We start from the raw sequence: 22,764 nt of genomic DNA on the forward strand, positions 1-22,764 counted from the left end.
AAGTGGATAAGTTTTTTTAATATATTGACTTTATCTTACAGTGGTGGTGGTATCTGATGTTTTAATAGCTGGTTGAAATGAGTTATATACTCCTAAGGAAAAAATAAATTTGAAATCCCAGTTATTTATTGAAAAAATGAAGCCATAGATTCCATAGTTTAAAACAAATTAATTTTTACTACATAAAAATTGACCAGAGCAAATGTTTGTGTTATCTTAGGTAACTCCCAATAGTCTAATATCAAGAATCAACATAGGTTTAACATAAGACCATAAGACATAGGAGCAGAAATTCGCCCATTTGGCCCATCCAGCGTGCTCCACCATTCAACCCCATTTTCCTGCTTTCTCCCCATAACCTTTGATCTCCTTGGCATCAAGAACTTATCAATCTCTGTTTTAAATGTACTCAGTGACAGAAGGCCGCCCAGCTTTCTGTAACAATGAATTCCACAGATTCATCACTCTCTGACTAAACAAGTTTCTGCTTATCTCCATTCAAAAAGGTCTTCTCTTTAGTCTAAGACTGTGTCTTTGGGTTCTCATCTCTCCTACCAATAGAAGCATCTTCCCAACGTCCCAACAGGATTCAGTATTCTGAAAGTTTCAATCATATCCCCCCCTCATGCTTCTAAGTTCCATTGAGTATAGTCCCAGGGTCCTCAAATGTACCTCATATGTTAAGCTTTTCTTTCTTAGGATCATTCTTGTAAGCCTCCTGTGGACCTGGTCTCAGGCTTTCCTGAGATGTGGGGCCTAAAATTGCTCACAATACATTAAATGTGGTCTGACCAGAGCCTTCTAGAGCCACAGAAGTACTTCACTGCTATTATATTCTAGTCTGCTCAAGATGAATGACAACATTGTATTTGCCTTCCATCTGCTGATTCAACCTGCAAGTTTACCTCAAGGGAATCCTGCACTAAGACTCCCAAGTTCCTTTGCATTTCAGATTTCTGAATTTTCTCCTCATTTAGAAAATAGTCCATGTTTCTATTCTTCCTACCAAAGTGCATTAGCACACATTTTCCAATATTATATTTAATCTGCCACTTCTTTGCCCACTCTCCTAACCTGTCTAAGCCTTTCTGCAGCCTCTCTGTCTCCTCAATACTACCTGCCCCTCCACCTATTTTTGTCATCTGCAAACTTAGCCAGAATGCCCTCAGTTCCCTCATCCAGATCGTTAATGTATAAAGTGAAAAGTTGTGGTTCCAACGTTGACCCTTGTGGACCACCACTAGCCACCTGTTTCCATCCTGAGAAAGACCTTTGTGTCACTACCCTCTGCCTTCTGCCAGACAGACAATCTTTTCTCCATGGAAGGACCTGGCCTTTAACACCATCTTACTCAGCAGCCTCCTGTGCGCCATCTTAGCAAAGGATTTCTGGAAGTTTAGATAGCTAACATCATTGGCTGTCCTTAGTCTAACTTGTTTATTACCACCTCAAAGAATTTGAACAGATTCCCTTGATGAAACCATGCTGACTTTGCTCTATTTTACTATTTTACTATGCACTCCCAAGTGTTCAGAAATCTCATCCTTCACAATGGACTCCAAAATCTTACCAATGACTAAGGTCAGTCTTTTGTCTTGCTTCCTTTTTAATTGTGGGGTTACGTTTGCAATTTTCTAGTCCTCTGGGACCCTCCCTAACTCCAGTGATATCTGAAAGATCACTACTAAAGCCTTCACTATCTCTTCAGCTATCTCTTTCAGAACTCTAGGGTGTGGCCCATCTAATCCAGTCAATTTATCCACTTTCAGACTTTCAGTTTTTCTAGTATGTTCTCCTTGCTGATAGCCACCATACTCATCTCTGCCCCCGATTCTCTTGATTCTTTGACAAATAACTGGCAGTACGATGGTGCAGTGATTAGCACTGCTGCCTCACAGCACCAGGGACCCAGGTTCGATTCTAGCCTTGGGTGACTGTCTGTGTGGAGTTTGCATATTCTACCCGTATCTGCATGGGTCCCCTCTGGATGCTCCGGTTTCCTCACACAATCCAAAGATGGGCAGGTTAGGTGAATTGGCTGAGTTAAATTGCCCATAGTGTTCAGAGATGTGGAGGTTAAATGCATGTGTCAGGGGTAAATGTAGGGGAAGGGATCTGTGTGGGTCACTTTTCAGAGGGTCGGTGTGGACTTGTTGGGCCTTTTTCCATACCGTAAGTATTCTAAATAGATTATAGTCAAATTGTGATTGATTATAAACAACTTATTAGACATTGAATGGCATTTGCAACTAAGAGAAATCTTCTGAATTAGCTCACTAGTTCACTTCGCTGATATGTCATCAGTCATTGTTCAGACTTCTTCATGAAGAATTTCAGCTTCACATTTTCAAGAATTCAGCCTGATCCTCAGACAACAGCAGATACAAACAACTCAAGTTCCATAGGCACAATATTAACTACAGATAGTTTGTGCCTGCAATCACTTCTTAATTCTATGTATGATGGTCCAGATTGTGTATCTTAGCTAGTTCTCAGCTTCTGGTTCTATCCTTTATATTCTTCAACCTGTCATACTATACCATTGGGCTCCTCATCTACTGAGCACTGGTTAACTATTATATGCTTTCAACCAGTTCAACACTGCTCCAAAGCTTTACATTTGCAGTCATTAGCAGGGGTGTTTTCAGTGGCAGGACCAGAAGGGAGCAACACTTAAGATCAGGGCCAGATAGTCAACCAAATTGGTCTATGCATGAGGAGCATGATGAATCATGTGGCAGAGGCTGGCAGGAAATTGACAGCCCTCTTGCCACCTCAAGTAGTCACATGCCTGTACATTCTATATGAAGGGCACACAGATTGACATTCACTTCCTGAAAGCCAAGAACATCATTTTGGTTGTCTGAGTGGACACCAAGAACTGACATTCCAAGAAGGAAGAACATACTCATGGATTTTACTTCCCCCCCCCCCACCTCCTCAATCCCCTCCCATGTTTCAACAACATCTAGATGCAGGTTTATTTACAGAAAAGTGAAAAGTCCAGTTTCCCAAGAATGAAAATAGGGGGCCCATGTCAGACATGGCAGCCTCGCTGGAGGTCAAAATACAGGTCAGCACCAATGGGGGCAACAGAAAAACCAGGGTCCAATGCCAAAAGAGAATAAAAGACTTGTTGTGCTCAGCAAGGGTATTTGGAGGGAATCATGGCATAGTAGCATTGTCACTAGACTAGTATCCAGATACCATAGTGTTCTGAGGAGATGGATTTGAATTCCATCTTGGTGGATGGTGAAAGTTGAAATTCAATAAAAAAACTTTAATAAAAATTATGCCTGATAGCAACTGTGTAATCATGTTAATTGTCCATAAAAACCCATCTGGTTGACTGATGTCCTTTAGGAAATGAAATCTGCCACCTTTACCTGTATTTCTGACATAAATGTGATGGCAGATGCAAAGCAATGTGGTTGACTGTTAACTGTCCTCTGAAATAGCTTAGCCAACCACTTAAAATGAGGACAATAAGAGGTGTACAATTGGATGCCCCCATCACATGAACATTTTTTAAAAAAAATTTGGGACTGTGTCATCTGTGTTATAAAATAACACTCAAATGGATATCAAGTAGTGTAACTTTGAGAGTGCAGCATGTTATTGGATAGGACAGTTGGTTGCAGGCCTTAACATCAGGTGGAATATGCAGACAATGTCCAGAGGCTGATAATGGGGAGTTAATAGTAGCTTATGTACAAATGGCAGATGCAATGAACAAATATTTTACTTCTATCTTCACTATCGAAGATTCATAAACATTCTGATACTCACTATAAATTAAAAGGTGGAAGAGAGATGATCTTAGTGAAATTAAAATCATGACTGAAGTGTTACTAAGGAAATTCTTGGAACTGTGGCGATATGTTCCCAGCTGTGGTTCTGTTCGCCGAGCTGGGAATTTGTCTTGCAAACGTTTCGTCCCCTGTCTAGGTGACATCCTCAGTGCTTGGGAGCCTCCTGTGAAGCGCTTCTGTGCTGTTTTCTCCGGCATTTATAGTGGCCTGTCTCTGCCGCTTCCGGTTGTCAGTTTGAGCTGTCCGCTGTAGTGGCTTGCCAAACAGAGAACAGCCAGGGAATTCCTAGAGGCATGGCACTCATCCACAGACTCTATCAACAAACACATCGACCTGGACCCAATATACCGGCCACTACAGCGGACAGTTCGAACTGACAACCGGAAGCGGCAGAGACAGGCCACTATAAATGCCGGAGAAAACAGCACAGAAGCGCTTCACAGGAGGCTCCCAAGCACTGAGGATGTCACTTAGACAGGGGACGAAACGTTTGCAAGACAAATTCCCAGCTCGGCGAACAGAACCACAACAACGAGCACCCGAGCTACAAATCTTCTCCCAAACTTTGAATATGTTCCCAGCACTTATTAACTTCATCTGAGGGTCTTAGCAGGGGTGACTAATGAGCAAATAGATGTGTTAGAGACAAAAAACCCACAGATGCTGTACTCCAAGATTAACAAGCAAGTGGCTGGAAGAGGACTTCAAGCCAGGCAGCATCAGGAGGTAGAGAAGTTAACGTTTCAATTGTAACCCCACTTCAGGATGTATTGGTGTTAATTCTCTAAAGTCTCCCTAGATCTAGAAAATGTTGCATTAAACTGGAGAGAAACAATTATAATCCTCTATTTACGAAGGGACAAAGAAGGAAAACAGGAACCTATAAGCCAGTTAACTTATCATCTGTCATAGGGAACATGTTAGAATCAGTCATTAAGGGGATTATAGCTGATCCTTTAGAAAAACTGTAATTGGACAGAGTAAGTATAGTTTTGGAAAAGGCAAATCATATTTAATATGGCTTAGAGTTCTTTGAAGGAGTTATATATACTGTGAATAGGGTGAAAGCTGTAGACAAACGCATTTAGATTTGCAGAAATCATATGATAAGATGCCACATTAAAGGGTATTGTAGAAACCAAAAAGTCATGGTGTAAGTGGTAATATATTAGCATAGGTAGATGATTGGTTGGTGGCAGAAAACAGAGTTATGCATAAAAGAGTTCTGTGCTGGACCTCAATTTCTTCTAATATACAACAATGAATTAGATAGCGGAAGTGAACATATGATGACTAAATTCACAGGCAGGAAAGAATCTTATGAAGAAGAGATATGGAGTTTACAGATAAATAGAGATTTGTTGACTGAGTGGACAGGAATCTGTCAGATGGAGTATAACCGTAAAGTTTAAACAGAAAGTGTAAAATTGTTCAATTTGATGGAAAAATAGGAAAGCAGGGAATTACTTAAACTTTTTGCAGAATTTTGAGTTGCAGAAGGATCTACATTTTCTGGTGCATCTGTCTTACAAAAAGTTGGTATCTAGGCACAGCAAGTAATCATGAGAGTTAATGAGATGCTTTCCTTTATAACAAGAGGAATTGAACAGAAAAGTAAGAATGTTCTGCTTCAATTATACAGGTTATTGGTGCGTCTACATCTCGAATAATGTGTACAGTTTAGGTTTCTTTGTTTAACGAAGGGCATAAAGGCATTGGAGTGATTTCAAGGTTTATTAGAGTGATAACCGGAGTGAATCGATTGTCTTATGGAAAATGTTGGACTGGCTGAGTTGGTTTGAGTTTGGAAGAATGAGGGGTGCCTTGACTATAATGTGTAAGATTCTCTAATGTACAATATGTATAATAGTCTTGGCAAAGTGAGTGCAGAAAGATAATTCCTCTTTTGGGTGACGCAAGATCTTGAGGCAGTGTTTCAAAATCAGGGGTCTCTCTAATCGGTCAGAGAGGAGGAGGAGGACCTTTTTCTCTCAAGTTGTATGACCTTAGAACTTTGTCTTCGTAAATAGAGGAGGCAAGGTTGTTGAATATTTGTAAGGCAGAGAGAGAGATGAATTTGTATTAGGCAGGAAAATCAAATATCATTGTGAGTAGCCAGAGATGTGGAATTTGAAGCACTAACAGATCAACCATGGTCTTACTGAATGGCAGAAAAGGCTTGAAGGGCTGAGTGTCCTACTTCTGCAACTAATTAAATGTTTATATGATGGAGAGCCATACCACATAAGAACTCTTCCTTTGCCGACAAGGAGGGCTCTGAACTTGCCAGGATGGATGAGGACTTTGCCTGTGCCAATGGAAAGACTGGGGTTTAGCAGAAACTCGGAGAGGATGTCTCCAGATTGCTATTCACAACTCCATTGGTTCTCCACTTCAGGTCCTTGTAGTAAGCTACATAAAAAGAGGTAGAGAGAACCTATCGCTAGATTTCACACCCACCTCCACCTCAAGCACCACCTCTGAGGGTAATGCTGCCAAATCCTCAGATGATAAACCATCATGGCTTTCACCCAAACTCCACCAGATGCAGGCACATTCATTTCAGTGGGTGGATGTTCTGGATTTGGCACAGTGCCAAAATCCTGATCATATCACAGAGATGTGCCAGCAGCTGATGGAGAATGTGACAGCCAAGGTCTCCAAATTAGAGAAATCTGGATGATGATGAGCCTCTGGATTGAGCCATATGAGATCCTGTGGTGTTGCAAATACAATTAGAGAACATTTGGCTGAGGCGGTGTGTTGCATTGAGCAATATGTGGGGGGATCCATCCAATTTTCAGCTGCTGTTATGGCTCCAGCGTGTAACCTCTTGACTGCCTCCGTGGAAAGAATGATGACCACCTTCAAGAGCAATGCACAGTAGAAAATACGGTGGCTTCCAGGTATGTGCTCAGAACTGCACTTTGTCAAGGATCAGGAGTTGCCATTGAATGATGATGGGGAGGAGCAGTGGAAGAAATTCACCCCAATAACTTCATCCTAGTGTGCTTTAAAGTTGCCCTGTCACTCCACCACATCCCCCCCCCCCTCCCCCCCCCCACACCCCTCCCTGCCAGTGGTTTCATCGCTTCCTGAAAATCAGGATCAGAGGGTAGACCAGCATCTGTATATGAGATTCTGAGCTGGCCAGAAGCCTCCAGGCCTCTAGCCCTTTGAAGATGCATGCCAAAGACACCACAGTCAACTAGGTATAACAGTCAGGAGGCTGCCTTACTTCAGCGGCATATGTCAGGCATAGATGTAGTAGCAGAAAAAGAAAGATTAAAAAGTTAAGCCAGAAACATATAGAAACATATAGAACAATCACTATAGAAGAAGCACAATTTTAGATGTGTGCTCAATTCACTTTAAGCATGTTTGTTGTTATTTGCTTTTTGTTGTTGTTTGCTTCAATAGTTGCATGCATTCAAACTTGCTTCACCTCTTTCTTAATCAATTCTGGATGATTTGGTTCTATGGGGTACAACATTTATGGGTGTCACATGAACAATAGTGGAATCTGACTATCCTGACATATATAGGGGTAAACCTTGGGCAGCATTTGTGCAGTCAGGCTCACGAACTTATCTGGCAACCCAGTAGGTGGCTGTTCTCTTGATTATCATGCTTCTGAGGCTACTGTCTGAGCAGCATCCACAACTGGGTCATTGCATATCTTGTCAATATGTGCATGATGTAGTCCTTTGCAAGATTTTGCCCGCATTTGGAGAATGCATACATCAGACAAGAGCATGGCACTGTGCAATTACAAGTGGACGTGGTATCCAACAATCATGTACATGGACTAACTTGTGCTGAAAACTATAAGACCATAAGATATACGAACAAAATTAGGCCCTTCAGCCCATTGTGTTACTCCACCATTTGATCATGGCTCATACATTTCTCAATTTCATTTTTCTGCCTTCTCATCTAATCCTTCATCTCCTTTCTACTCAAGAGAATTTATATTTTTATCTTAAATACATTCAATTACTTGGCCTTCACAGGCTTCTGTGACAATGAGGTCCACAGATTCACCACTTTTTGGCTGAAGAAATTCTTCCTTAATTCTCTTCCCTTCACTCTGAGGCAGTACCAGGTTTTCCATGCCCACTCAATCTGGGTCTTTCAATATTCTGTAAGTTTCAGTAAGGTCTCCCTCATTCTTCTAAACTCCTGAGTACAGACCAAAGTCGTCAACCACTTCTTATATGACGAGTCATAAAGCCATAGAGCCATAGAGACATACAGCATGGAAACAGGCCCTTCGGTCCAACTCATCCATGTCGACCAGAAATCCCAAATTAATCTAGTCCCATTTGCCAACATTTGACCCATATCCCTCTAAGCCCTTCCTATTCTTATGCTCATCAAGGTACCTTTTAAATGTTGTAATTGTATCAACTTCCAACATGAAAAAGGTGCCCCTTGGGTGCCTTTTAAATCTTTCTCCTCTCATCTTAAATCTATGCCCTCTAGGGGAAAAGGCCTTGGCATAAACTTTTATAGGGTTAACCCTCAGCCTCCAATGCTCCATGGATTATAGCTCAAATTCTCCAATACTGGCAACATTCTTGTAAATCTTTTCTGAACCTTTTCAAGTTTCACAACATCCTTCGTACAGCAGGGAGACCAGAATTGAAAACAGCATTCCAAAAGTGGCATAACCAATATTCTCTATAGTCACAGCATGACCTCCCAAATCCTATACTCAATGCACTGACCAATAAAGGTAAGCATACCAAATACCTTCTTCACTACCTGTGACTTTACTTTCAAGGAACTATGAACCTGCACTCTAAGGTCTCTTCGTTCAGCAATAATCTCCAGGACCCAACAATTAAGTGTTTAAGTTCTGCCCTGATTTGCCTTTGCAAAATACAGCACCTCACATTTAACTAAATTAAACTCCATCTGTCACTTTGAGTATTTTGAGGTAATATTCTTGACTGTCCACTACACCGCCAATTTCAGTGCTATTTGCAAACTTACTAACCATACCTTCCATGTTCACATCCAAATCATTTATATAAGTGACTAAAAGCAGTGGAACCAGCACCAATTCTTGTGGCACACTGCTGGTCACTGGCCTCCAATCTGAAAACATCTTCCACCACCACCCTCTGTCTCCTACCTTCAAGCCAGTTCTGTATCCAAATGACCGGTTCTCCGTGTATTCCATGTGATCTTGCCTTGCTAACCAGTCTACCAAGCAGAACCTTGTTAAGCTCCTTACTGAAGTCCATATAGATCATGTCCACCACTCTGCCTTCATCTAATCTCTTCATTATATCTTCAAAAAACTCAACCAAGTTAGTGAGACATGATTTCCCACGCACAAAGCCATGTTGACTATCCCTAATCAGTCTTTGCCTTTCCAAATACATATAAATCCTGTCCCTCAGGATACCCTCCAGCAAATTGCTCACCACTTATATCAGGCTCACTGGTTTATAGTTCCCTGGCTTTTCTTTATCACCTTCCTTAAATAGTGGCACCACGTTAGCCAACCTCCAGTCTTCTAGCTATGGCTATCAATGCAAAGATATATCAGCAACTGGTCCAGCAATCACTTCCCCGGCTTCCCACAGAGTTCTAGGGTACACTTAGAGTCATAGAGTCCTAGAGATGTGCAGCATGGAAACAGACCCTTCGGTCCAACCTGTCCATGCCGGCCAGATACCCCACCCAATCTAGTCCCACCTGCCAGCATCCACCCCATATCCCTCCAAACCCTTCCTATTCATATACCCATTCAAATGCCTCTTAAATGGTGCAATTGTACCAGCCTCCACCACTTCCTCTGGCAGCTCATTCCATACACATACCACCCTCTGTGTGAAAAAGTTGCCCCTTAGGTCTCTTTTATATCTTTCCCTCTCACCCTAAACCTATGCCCTCTGGTTCTGGACTCCCCGACCCCAGGGAAAAGATTTTGTTTATTCATCCTATCCATGCCCCTCATAATTTTGTAAACCTCTATAAGGTCACCCCTCAGCCTCCAAGGCTCCAGGGAAAACAGCCCCAGCCTGTTCAGCCTCTCCCTGTAGCTCAAATCCTCCAACCCTGGCAACATCCTTGTAAATCTTTTCTGAACCCTTTCAAATTTTGCAACATCTTTCCGATAGGAAGGAGATCAGAATTGCATGCAATATTCCAACAGTGGCCTAACCAATGTCCTGTATAGCCGCAACATGACCTCCCAACTCCTGTATTCAATACTCTGACCAATAAAGGAAAGCATACCAAACGCCTTCTTCACTATCCTATCTAGCTACGACTCCACTTTCAAGGAGCTATGAACCTGCACTTCAAGGTCTCTTTGTTCAGCAACACTCCCTAGGACCTTACCATTAAGTGTATAAGTCCTGCTAAGATTTGCTTTCCCAAAATGCAGCAGCTTGCATTTATCTCAATTAAACTCCATCTGTCACTTCTCAGCCCATTGGCCCATCTGGTCCAGATCCTGTTGTAATCTGAGATAACCCCCTTTGTTGTCCACTACACTACCAATTTTGGTGTCATCTGCAAACTTACTAACTGTATCTCTTATGCTCGCATCAAAACCATTTATGTAAATGACAAAAAGTAGAGGGCCCAGCACCGATTCTTGTGGCACTCCACTGGTCACAGGCCTCCAGTCTGAAAAACAACCCTTCACCACCACCCTCTGCCTTCTACCTTTGAGCCAGTTCTGTATCCAAATGGCTATTTCTCCCTGTATTCCATGAGATCTAATCTTGCTAATCAGTCTCCCATGGGGAATATTGTCGAACGCCTTACTGAAGTCCATATAGATCATATCTACTGCTCTGCCCTCATCAACCTTCTTTGTTACTTCTTCAAAAACCTCAATCAAGTTTGTGAGACATGATTTCCCACACACAAAGCCATGTTGACTATCCCGAATCAGTCCTTGCTTTTCCAAACACATGTACATCCTGTGCCTCAGGATTCCCTCCAACAACTTGCCCACCACCAAGGTCAGGCTCACTGGTCTATAGTTCCCTGGCTTGTCTTTACCGCCCTTCTTAAAGAGTGGCACCACGTTTGCCAACCTCCAGTCTTCCGGCACCTCACCTGTGACTATCGATGATACAAATATCTCAGCAAGAGGCCCAGCAATCACTTCTCTAGCTTCCCACAGAGTTCTCAGGTACACCTGATCAGGTCCTGGGGATTTATCCACTTTTAACCATTTCAAGATATCCAGCACTTCCTCCTCTGTAATCTGGACATTTTGCAAGATGCCACCATCTATTTCCCTACAGTCTATATCTTCCATATCCTTTTCCATAGTAAATACTGATGCAAAATATTCATTTAGTATCTCCCCCCACCTTGATTAGGTCCTGGGGATTTATCCACCTTTATGCCTTTTAAGACGTCCAACACCTCCTCCTCTGTAATATGGACATTTTTCAAGATGTTGCTACTTATTTCCCCAAGCTCTCCACAGTAAACACTGATGCAAAATGCTTGTTTAGTATCTCCCCCATCTTCTGCGGTTCCACACGTAAGTGGCCTTGCTAATCTTTAAGGGACCCTATTCTCTCCCCAGTTACCTTTTTGTCCTTGATGTATTTGTGGAATCCCTTTGGATTCTCCTTAACCTTATTTGCCAAAACAATCTCATGTCTCCTTTTTGCCCTCCTGACTTTCCTCTTAAATGTACTTTTACTGTCTTTATACACTTCGCAGGATTCACTCAGTCCTTGCTGTCTGTATCTGACATGTGCTCCCTTCTTTTTCTTGAGCAAATCTCAACTTCTTTAGTCATCCAGTATTCCCTACAACTACCAGCATTGCCCTTTACCCTGATAGAAACTCACTGTCTCTGGACTGTTGTTATCTAATTTTTGAAGGCCTCCCACTTCCCAGCTATCACTATACCTGTGAATATCCACGCCCAATCAATATTTTGAAGTTCTTCCTAACAGTGTCAAAATTGGTCTTCCTCCAATTTAGAACTTTAACTTTTAGATCTGGTCTATCGTTTTTCACTATTTTAAAACTAATAGAATTATGATCATTGGCCCCAAAGTGTTCCTTCAGTGATACCTCAATCACCTGATATGTCTTATTTCCCAAGAGTAAGTCAGGTTTTACACTTTCTCTATTAGGTACTTTCACATACTGAATTAGAAAATTTCCTTGGACACACTTCACAAATTCCTCTCCATCCAAACTCTTAATACTATGGCAGTCCCAGTCTATTTTTGGAAAGTTACAATCCCCTACTATTACCATGCTATTACTCTTATAGATAACTGAGCTATCCTTACAAATTTGTTTCTCAATTTCCAGCTGACTACTGACTACAATCCCAAGAAGGTGATCATCTCTTTCTTATGTCTCAGTTCCACCGAAATGGTGTCCCCGAATACATTCCCAGGAATATCCTCCCTATGCACAACTGTAATGTTATTCCTAAGCAAAAATGCCACTCCTCCTCCTCTGTTGCCCCTGTTTTCTATTCTAGCTATAGCACCTATACTCTGGAACACTGGGCTGCCAGTCCTGTCCATCCCTGAGCCATGTTTCTGTAATCGCTATGATTTTGCAGTCCCATGTTTCCAACCATGTCCTGAGTTCATCTGCTTCTCACATTGAAATAAATGCAGTTTAATTTATCAGTCCTACCTTGTTCCCTGCTTTGTTCCTGCCTTATCTGACTGTTTGACTCACCCATTTTCCCAACTGCACCATTCTCAGACTGATCTCTTTTCTCACTATCTCCCTGAGTAGCCCCCTCCCCTCACTAATTTAAATCCTCCCGAGCATCTCTAATAAATCTCCTCACCGGTATACTAGTCCTCTTTCAATTCTACCCCAGAAGATATCCCAACAATCCAAAAACATGAATCCTTCTCCCCTACACTAGCTCCCGTCTTTCAACCCTGGGATCATTCTCGTAAACCTCTTCTGGATCCCCTCAGTTGCAAACACATTCTTACTTAGATATAGGGCTGAAAACTGCTGACTATGTTCCAAATGTGGTCTGACCAGAGCCTGATACAGTCTCAGCACCATATCTCTGCTCTTATATTCTAATCCCCTTGAAATGCCTTCCTAACTACCATTGAACCTGCTTATTAACCTTAAAAGACTAGGGCTGGACTAGGGCTCCCAATATCCTTTGTGCTTCAGATTTCTGAAGGTTTTACCCACTTAGACAATAGTCTATGGTTCTTTTCTTCCTACCAAATGCCTAATCTCATACTTTCCCACATTGAATCCCTTCTGCCACTTCTTTGCCCACTCTCCTGGTCCAAATCCTTCTATAGCCTCCCCACTTCTTCATCACTACCTGTCCCTCCACCTATCTTTGTGTCATCTGCAAACTTAGCAACAACGCCTTCAGTTCCTTTATCAAGATCATTAAAAAAGATATGAATATTTACGGTCCCAACACTAACGCCTGTGAAACTCCACTAGTCACCAAATGCCTTCTTGAAAAATACCCCTTTATCCCTGCTCTCTGCCTTCTGCTAGTCAGCCAATTCTCTATCCTTGAACCTAACACCATGGAGTCTTATTTAATTTAGCAGCCTCCTGTACAAAACCTTGTCAAATGCCTTCTGGGATTCCACATAGATCGTGTCTACTTGTTTGTTAACTCCTCAATGAATTCTATCAGATTTGTAAAATATGACCTCCCCTTGATGAAGCTGTGCTGACTCAGCTCTATTTTCCGAATCACTTCCAAGTAAATCACAACCTTATACATAATAATGGACTGTAAAATTTTGCCATGAACCAAGGCCAGGCTGATTGGCCTATAATTTCCTAAGTTCTCATCTCTGCTTTCTTACACACGTTTATAATAACAATTTGCCACTTCTCTTGGATCCTCCCTAACTTCAGTGATTACTGAAAGCATTACCACCAATGCTTCTATACTTTCCTCAGCTGTGCCTTTCAGAACTCTGGGATGTAGCCTGCAGCAATTTTTCTTCCAGGTATCCAAGATATGGGAATATGAAGTATTATGGAAATAGATTTGCATCCTTGCAGCACAGATATCATAATGTTAACATATGCATTATTTCACATTGATTCATGCACAGGATAATTTACCAACACTGTTAAGGTTGGATTGTAAAGTATAATGCAGTCATGAGAACAAGAGAACAATGCAATGAACCAAAAATCTCAATGTTCATGAGGGAAACCAAAAGGATGAAAACTCTTAATGGCTTTGAGATATTGTAGGACTTCACTCATCCTCAAATTTGATGGTGATAATGTCACGAGCCTGTTTGTCACATTAAACTGTGGCCTGACATTTGTTGCTGCATCCAAAGGATTCACTCCTTTATTAGCAGCATTTTCTTCCCCTTCCAGCTTGTCAAAGAAGATATTTGGCTCTTCCATCTCCCTTTCTGCAGAATTCTCACCTCATTACTAAACAATGTTATGCACGACACAGCTGATCACAATGATCCTGGACATTATTATTGGTGAGTTCTGAAATGCTTCATTTGAGAGTTCCAGGCACAGAACCACATCTTTAGCAGTTCACTAGTCTACTGTATTACAAATAACAAAGAAAAAGAGAATTACAGCACAGTAACAGGCCCTTTAGCCTTCTAAGCCTACAATCCAGATCCTCTATCTAAGCCTATTTTCCAAGGATCTGTATCCCTCTACTCCCTGCCCATTCATTTATCTGTCTAGATGTATCTTAAATGAGGCTATAATGCTCACCTCTGCTGGCAACATACTCCACTGGCACTCACTACCCTCTGTGTAAAGAACTTTCCATTCATATCTCCCTTAAACTTTTCCCCTCTCACCTTAAACTCGTAACCCCTAGTAATTGAATCCACAACTTTGGGAAAAAGCTTCTTGTTATCCACCCAATCTATAACTCTCATGATTTTGTAGACCTTAATCAGGTTTCTCCTCAACCTCCGTCTTTCTAATGAAAATAATCCTAATCTACTAGTAATTGAATCCACAGCTTTGGGAAAAAGCTTCTTGTTATCCACCCAATCTATAACTCTCATGATTTTGTAGACCTTAATCAGGTTTCTCCTCAACCTCCGTCTTTCTAATGAAAATAATCCTAATCTACTCAACGGCATGGTGGCACAGTGGTTAGTACTGCTGCCTCACAGCACCAGAGACCTGGGTTCAATTCCTGCTTCAGGCAACTGTCTGTGTGGAGTTTGCACATTCTCCTATGTCTGCGTGGGTTTGCTCCGGTTTCCTCCCACAACACAAAGATGTGCAGGTTAGGTGAATTGGCTATGCTAAATTGCCCTTAGTGTTAGGTGAAGGGGTAAATGTAGGGGAATGCATCTGGATGGGTTGCTCTTCGGAGGGTTGGTGTGGACTTGTTGGGCCAAAGGGCCTGTTTCCACACTGTAAGTAACCAAACTAATAAACCCCGCTTCATAGCTAGCACCCTCCATACTAGGCAACATCCTGGTGAGCCTCTGCTGTATCATCTCCAAAGCATCCACATCCTTTTGGTAATGTGGTGACCAGAACTATACACAGTATTCTAAATGTGGCCGAACCAAAGTCTGACACAACTGTAACATGACTTGCCAACTCTTGTACTCAATACCTCATCCGATGAAGGAAAACATGTGCTGTGTGCTTTCGTGACCATCTATTGACCTGTATTGCCTCTTCAGGGTACAATTGACCTGAACACCCAGATCTCTCTCTACATCAAATTTTCCCTGGGCTTTTCCATTTACCATATAGTTCGCTCTCAAATTGGATCTTCCAAAATGTATCACCTCGCGTTTGCCTGGATTGAACTCCATCTGCCATTTCTCTGCCCAACTCTCTAAACTATCTATATTTTGCTGCATTCTCTGACAGTTCCCTTTCACTATCTGCTACTCCACCAATCTTAGTGCAATCTGCAAACTTGTTAATCAAACCACCTATACCTTCCTCTAGATAATTTACATATATCACAAACAACAAAGTCTCAACATGGATCCCTGTGGAACACCACTGGTAACAGTTCTCCATTTTTAGAAACTCCCTTCCACTACTACTTTCTGTCTCCTGTTTTCCAGCCAATTCTCTATCCATCTAGCTAGAACACCCCGAACCCATGCAACTTCACTTTCTCCATCAGCCTACCAAGGGGAACCTTATCAAATCTCTTACTGAAGTTCATGTATATGACATCTACAGCTTTTCCCTCATCAATCAACTTTGTTAATCATTTTTGTCCACTGATATTCTAAAACTTATGGAATTATGGTCACTATTCCCAAAGTAATCCCCTACTGAAACTTCAACCACCTGGCCGGTCTCATTCCCCAACACCAGATCCAGTATGGCCTCTTCCCGAGTTGGACTATGTGCATACTGCTCCACAAAACCCTCCTGGTTGCTCCTTACAAACTGCTCCATCTAAACCTCTGACACTAAGTGAATCCCAGTCAATGTTGGGAAAATTAAAATTTCCTATCACCACTAGCCTGTTGCTCTTGTAACCTTCCATAATCTGTTTGCATATTTGTACCTCTATCTCACGCTCACTGTTGGGAGGCCTGTAGTACAGTCCCAACATTGTTACCTCACTCTTCCTATTTCTGAGCTCTGCCCATATTGCCTCACTACTCGAGTCCTCTATAGTGCCATCTTTCAGCACAATTGTGATATCCTCGCTAACCAGTAATGGAACTCCTCTACCCCTTTTACCTCTCTCTCCACCCTGCCTGAAGCATCTATATCTTGGGATATTTAGTTGCCAATCATGCCCTTCCCTCAACCAAGTCTCAGTAATAGCAATAATATCATACTCACAGGTATCAATCCAAGCCGTAAGTTCATCTGCCTACACTTCTTGCTAAAACAAATGCATCTCAGACCACCAGTCCCTTTGCATTCATCACCTGCTTGTATTGTCGTTCTTGTTAAGGATGGGCAGCGCTACCTACTGTCCTCATCTGCACCTTGCACACTGTGAACTGTGTCATTAGTTGGGTCTCAGTACATATCTCCTGTCACCTAGGAACCAGCTTTGTAGCTGATGAGGTGGAGCAAATACTTGTGGCATCTATGATTTGGTAAGGATGTATGCATTGTGAAAACTCTCTGCAACTGTACCTGTCCCTCGCCAGTTAGCTTCTGCCATTCCAGGTTGTATGTCAATTTGCCCTGCAATTTGTGTGATCGTGAGCATGGTGTGATATGCTTATGTGATGTGGTGGTTTTTGTTCAAAAGCTGCCAGTGTGTGCAAGCTGTTTGAGGCTTATACAAGTGTTAAGTGGATGAGGTGATGTAAAGCTATATTAGATAAGAATTGTGATTGATGGAGATTGTCAGTTGGTAAGTGATGGGAATGTGCTTTGGGTAGTGTGTGAGACTGTGTCATGCAGTTGGCAGAATATGACGTTTAAAGCTATAGTAACTGGTCTTGACTATCATACAAAATCATTGAACATTTTGCAACATTGCATCTAGGTCCTCAGGGTTAGACTACTAGCATTGACCATCATAGCTGTCTGGTCAAATTAATTTTGCAAAGCTTGGCTGGAGGGTCTAGTGACCATCTATGGATATGTTTACATATTTCCTTCTCTGCATCCAGTGCACTGTAGAAAATCTTGGCACCTGCTCATTGCCACAATGTGACTTACATTTGCCATTCCCAGGTCAAAATCAGTTGATGAATAACATTCAGAACCTGCTCCAGTGATACAATGTGCCTCCCTTTTAAGGGATACAGATTGGCTTTAAGTAGTGCAGACTGGCTTAAATTGGTATCCTCTCATGATTTCCATACGTTGAACCCTAGATGCACCTACTATTCTTTAAATTAGCAAGCAGTAGGAGGTTTGTGTGTTGTGTACATTAAAAGCAATAAGGCTTGGTCACATTGTACTCTGTTCCTATATTCTAGCTTGAGCAATTTCATGACAATATGCAAGACAACAGAGAATAAAACCAACAGAGATGTGGTTTCCATGACGTGAGAATTAAAAAGGCAGCTAAGAAAAGACTAGACACACCAGAAAAACCAAACAGCTATCAATAAAAAATTCCTTGAATGTGTACTTAGGAGACGAAAAACTAGAACATGAGGATAGCAAAACATTCGGGAGGGAAAAAAAAGGAAATATACCAATAGCTAAAGAAACAGAACAGATAAAGATTTGAGAACAACGCTGAGATATTGACTATTATCAAAGGCTGTAAAAGCTGGCGGGCTATGATCACTGACATTCCAAAACATTGTTAAAAATCGCACAACACCAGGTTATAGTCCAACAGGTTTATTGGGAAGCACTAGCTTTTTGGGGCGCTGCTCCTTCATCAGGTGGTTGTCCTGATGAAGGAGCAGCACTCCGAAAGCTAGTGCTTCCCAATAAACCTGTTGGACTATAACCTGGTGTTGTGTGATTTTTTACTATGCACACCCCAGTCCACCACCGGCACTTCCAATCTTAAAACGTGACACCTGGAGAAAAAACAGCTGTGTACAGAAGTTTTGCCCTCAAATTTTGTGGAACTGATTTATAATTTGAAGGATTATGAAGATGTCATTTTTAAACACAGGGGAGATGCTGATTTTAAATGAACACCAAGAGTTTCTTTTGAATGCTATTTGGAAAGTAATCCGACATTCGAATTAACAATTTCACAATGTTTTCAGGTAAATTTATACTGGCTGAATAATCGTTGCTGAAAAGTAATGTGTTTTTAATAAAGGTTTAAATGATTACATTAGATGAAGTAATGTTAATTGGAGAACCATTATGATCTTTATATGGTGATTTAATGGTCTAATGTGTTGCAGTGAAGAGATCAGAGTTTTACTGCCAAGTAATATTTCACCTTTGATGCACAGGCTTTAGAGAATGCAGTGACAAGCTACTCACTTCAGGATTACTCGTATCTAACCTGCACTTGCAGCTACACTATTGGAAAAAGTTTAAATTGTTAAATATTGCGTTGGTTTCTTTATGTTCATGCTTTTTGCTCCAATTGGCTTAGCTGCAGCATCAAAAGGCCCTATAATCAGTTTCTAAAGGTACAGTACATTCAAAAACAGAGTGCAAGCTATTTAACATGATTATTCAAGGATAAAATTTATAATGTGCATTTGCTAAGGCTTGTTCCCAAGTATCCGCTGCTGGAACAGGTCAGTAATTTTGAAAAAACAACTGGGGAGCAAGTCCCACTGTTTGGTACATGCATTGGGAAATGGTGAATATTTCAGTTCTTTCTTTTTGCCACCATGTGAAGTATGTGCAAGTTTATGACAACAGTTTGTTTTAGATTGATAGTTGTTCTTTAATTTCCTAGGAGCCATGCATGTTTCCTGCCATGGTTTAAACTCACATTTTAATTAAGCTAAGGAATTAACTATATTTTGACTCTTTCAAAAAGACATTTCTGCACTGCTGTAGATACTAGTTGTATAAAGATGGAATATCCTACAGTACACATTGGGCATGAGCATATTGGACATGAAATTTTGGCTGAGACATTTTCAGCCATAGAGACTGGCTGGTGAAATGGCATTGGATGATGTTAGGTGGGAAGCTTGCTTGCGATGTTGCTATCCCATTACTACTGAATACTCCCAAGAAGGCGGTGATCATTTTCCAAGTGACAGAATGCACCACAATCCCCATCATGGGAGACTGCTAGGTATGTTGAGGCAGCCTCCTGGTGACATCTCGAGTATGGCAGGCTTCCAATTGCTCCATGGTTCATAGAGACCCGTCCACCAGTAATGTTCTCTTTTATGCTACTAATGCTGACCTGGAGAATTGACCATTTTAATTGCTGGGCCTGCCTACCTAACTTGGTATATTTTAACAACTTCTTTGTCAGTCATCACAGGCTGCTCAACATGGAGGTGGCTTCTGTTTCCCTCTACAGCCTCAGCAGCATCCTCCTATATCAGTGTTAATCCTGAGGTTTGTAGGTCACCTCTGCCTCTGTTTGGACAGACAGCTCTGGGAGGAGGACTGTTATTCCCAGTTGAATAGTGGTTCCTGAGTCACCTCTTTGTTACTTAGTAGAGGTAAAATACCCTCACCACAATCACACTGTTCACATTTGTGGGCTAAGGACCAAACTGGGTCCCAGCAGTAGACCCATGGCATATCAGGAAAGTTCCAACCATTAGGACTACTTCTTTTCCAACAGGTGGTCCCACAGGTGGTTCCCCACCTGCTGAGGATTTCCAGTATTTTCCGTTGTTATTTCAGATTACCAGCATTTGCAATATTTTGCTTCAGTTTAGTTATCACCCATTTAGTCTATCTGCATCACATTAAACTCAACCTAGCTTTAATTTCCTCTGGCAGATCTGCTTCCTAACAGGGATAAACAAGTTAAATGGGACCAATATACTCCTCCCACTACTCTTGTCGATCAAACATGGGAAACTCAAATTCCTACATTCACAAGATAGAGAAATTCAATCAGATACGACTTCTCCCCGTGTTTCAAAGAACAAACAAAATTACAGCATAGGAACAGGCCCTTCAGCCCTCCAAGCTTGTGCCAATCCAGATCCTCTATCTAAACCTGTCACCTATTTTCGAAGGATCTGTATCCCTCTGCTCCCTGTCCATTCATGTATCTGTCTCAATACATTCTAAATGACCTATCATGCCAGGCTCTACCATCCCACTGGCAACACATTCCAGGCACCCATCACCCTCTGCATGAAGAACTTTACACGTATATCTCCCTTAAACTTTTCCCTTCTCACCTTAAACTCATGACCACGAGTAATTGAGACCCCACTCTGAGGAAAAAGCTTCTTGTTATCCGCCCTGTCTATACCTCTCATGGTTTTGTAGACCTCAATCAGGTCCTCCCTCAACCTCCATCTTTCTAATGAAAATAATCCTAATGTCTGTTCATAGCTAGCACCCTGCATACTAGGCAACATCCTGGTGAACCTCCCCACACCCTCTCCAAATCATCCACATCCGTTTGGTAATGTGACGACCAGAATTGTACGCAGTATTCCAAATGCAGCCAAACCAAAGTCCGATACAACTGTAACATGACCTGCCAAATCTTGTACTCAATATCCTGCCTGATGAAGGAACGCATGCTGTATGCTTTCTTGACCACTCTATCAAAATACATTGCCACCTTCAGGGTACAACGGTCCTGAACATCCAGATCTCTCTGTACATCAATTTTCCCTTAGGCTTTTCCCTTTACTGTATAGCTAACTCTTGAATTGGATCTTCCAAAATGAAACACCTCGCATTTGCCCGGATTGAACTCCATCTGCCGTTTCTCTGCCCAACTCTATCTATCTATATTCTGCTGCATACTCTGACAGTTCGCTTCACCATCTGCTACTCCACAAATCTTAGTGTCAGCTGCATACTTGCTAATCAGACCACCTATAATTTCCTCCAGATCATTTATATATATATATATATCACAAACAACAGTGGTCCCAGCATAAATCCCTGTGGAAGATCACTAGTCACAATTCTCCATTTTGAGGAACTCCCTTCCACTACTACTCTCTTGTCTCATGCTGCCCAGTTCTCTATCTATCCATCTAGAACACCCTAGACCCCATGCAACTTCACTTTCTCCATCAGCCTACCATGGTGAACATTATCAAATGCTTTACTGAAGTTCATGTATATGACATCTACAGCCCTTCCCTCATCAATCAACTTTGTCACTTCCTCGAAGAATTCTATTAAGTTTGTAAGACATGACCTTCCCTGCACAAAACCATGCTGCCTATCACTGATAAGCCCATTTTCTTCCAAATGTAAATAGATCCAATTTCTTTTATGCAAACATTCAAATCTTCCCATCTCTCTCACATCTCTCTTTGATTTTATCCTTTCTCAACTGGAAATCAGCACAATTAATTGCCTTCTGTATTGGCGAACATTGTAAGAGGTCTATGAAAGTAAAATACTGCAGATGCTGGAGATCTGAAAGTAAAGTAGTGCTGGAGAAACTCAGCAGGCCTGGCATTAACTGTGGAGAGAGAAACTAAAGGATTCCTTTTTGAAACTTTTCATTCTGAAGAAGTCATATCAGACTTGAATCTTTAACACTGTTTCTGAATCCACGGATGCTGCTAGACTTGCTGAGTTTCTCAAATGCTTAGTTTTTATTGCGCATAGTTCCCTATCCTCAGGCTCTGTGGCTGTCCTTTTAAATGAAAAACCTTGCTCAAAACTATAAGAAAAATTAATAAAATCTAGTTACTTACTGTGTAAATACAATCCTGTTAAACACAAGATTAAAAGACTGTTGTTATTCCAGCTTCTAGTCCTCATTAGAAACATTCAATCATCATTTAGAAGATGGATTATTCCAGCACATGTGTTCTTTCAGCCTCCGTTTAAGCCTGTTTTAATGAACTTTGCACTTCAAATGGTCTGGACAAACTGGTTTGCTTTTCATTTACATGCAAGTTGGCATCGAGCCCGATACAAAAGTTGTATCGAGAAAGTGTTTTGCAGATCATTCTCCAATGTGTACATATTGAGAAACGCAATGTCTATTGTTCAGTAGAAACCTGTGTATCTGTATGACTCTGCAGTTTGTTATTTGGTAAGGTAAATTCAATTGTAGTAGTTATGCTGCAATTGTTTTTCATTACTTTAGTATTCAAACTTCACTATCACTTTTATTTCAAAGTTTCATGTATGTTTAAGATTCAATTTCCAAATAGGTCATGATATTATATTCAATAAATGACAGTAAACATTAGCTGAGAAAATGTTGCACAATATACAGAACAAAGGGCTCAGTTAGCTGAGTTGGCTGGATGGCTGGTGCAGAATGATCCCAACAATGCAGATTCAATTCCTCTATAGGCTGAGATTGCCTATGATAGTCCCACTTTCTGAACCTTACCTCTCGCCTGAGGTGTGATGACCCGAAAGTTAAACCACGACTAGACTTAATTCCAAAGAGGGGAACAATCCAGCCTCAGGGAATATTGCAACT

The 22,764-nt window shown here is 41.4% G+C and overlaps 1 protein-coding gene across 1 annotated transcript in view; it reads right to left on the reverse strand.

Annotated features, from left to right (window-relative positions):
- Positions 1 to 22,146, reverse strand: part of vstm5 (V-set and transmembrane domain containing 5) — a 36,590-nt gene extending 14,444 nt beyond the window's left edge. Inside the window, exon 1 of the mRNA XM_072577819.1 lies at positions 22,022 to 22,146. Within this exon, the coding sequence (XP_072433920.1) occupies positions 22,022 to 22,097 (76 nt within the window). The 5' untranslated portion in view covers positions 22,098 to 22,146. The remainder of the gene's footprint in view (positions 1 to 22,021) is intronic.
- Positions 22,147 to 22,764: the final 618 nt, after the last annotated feature.

This window comes from Chiloscyllium punctatum, chromosome 9 (genome assembly GCF_047496795.1).
Source record: "Chiloscyllium punctatum isolate Juve2018m chromosome 9, sChiPun1.3, whole genome shotgun sequence".
Taxonomy (NCBI): Eukaryota; Metazoa; Chordata; class Chondrichthyes; order Orectolobiformes; family Hemiscylliidae; genus Chiloscyllium; species Chiloscyllium punctatum.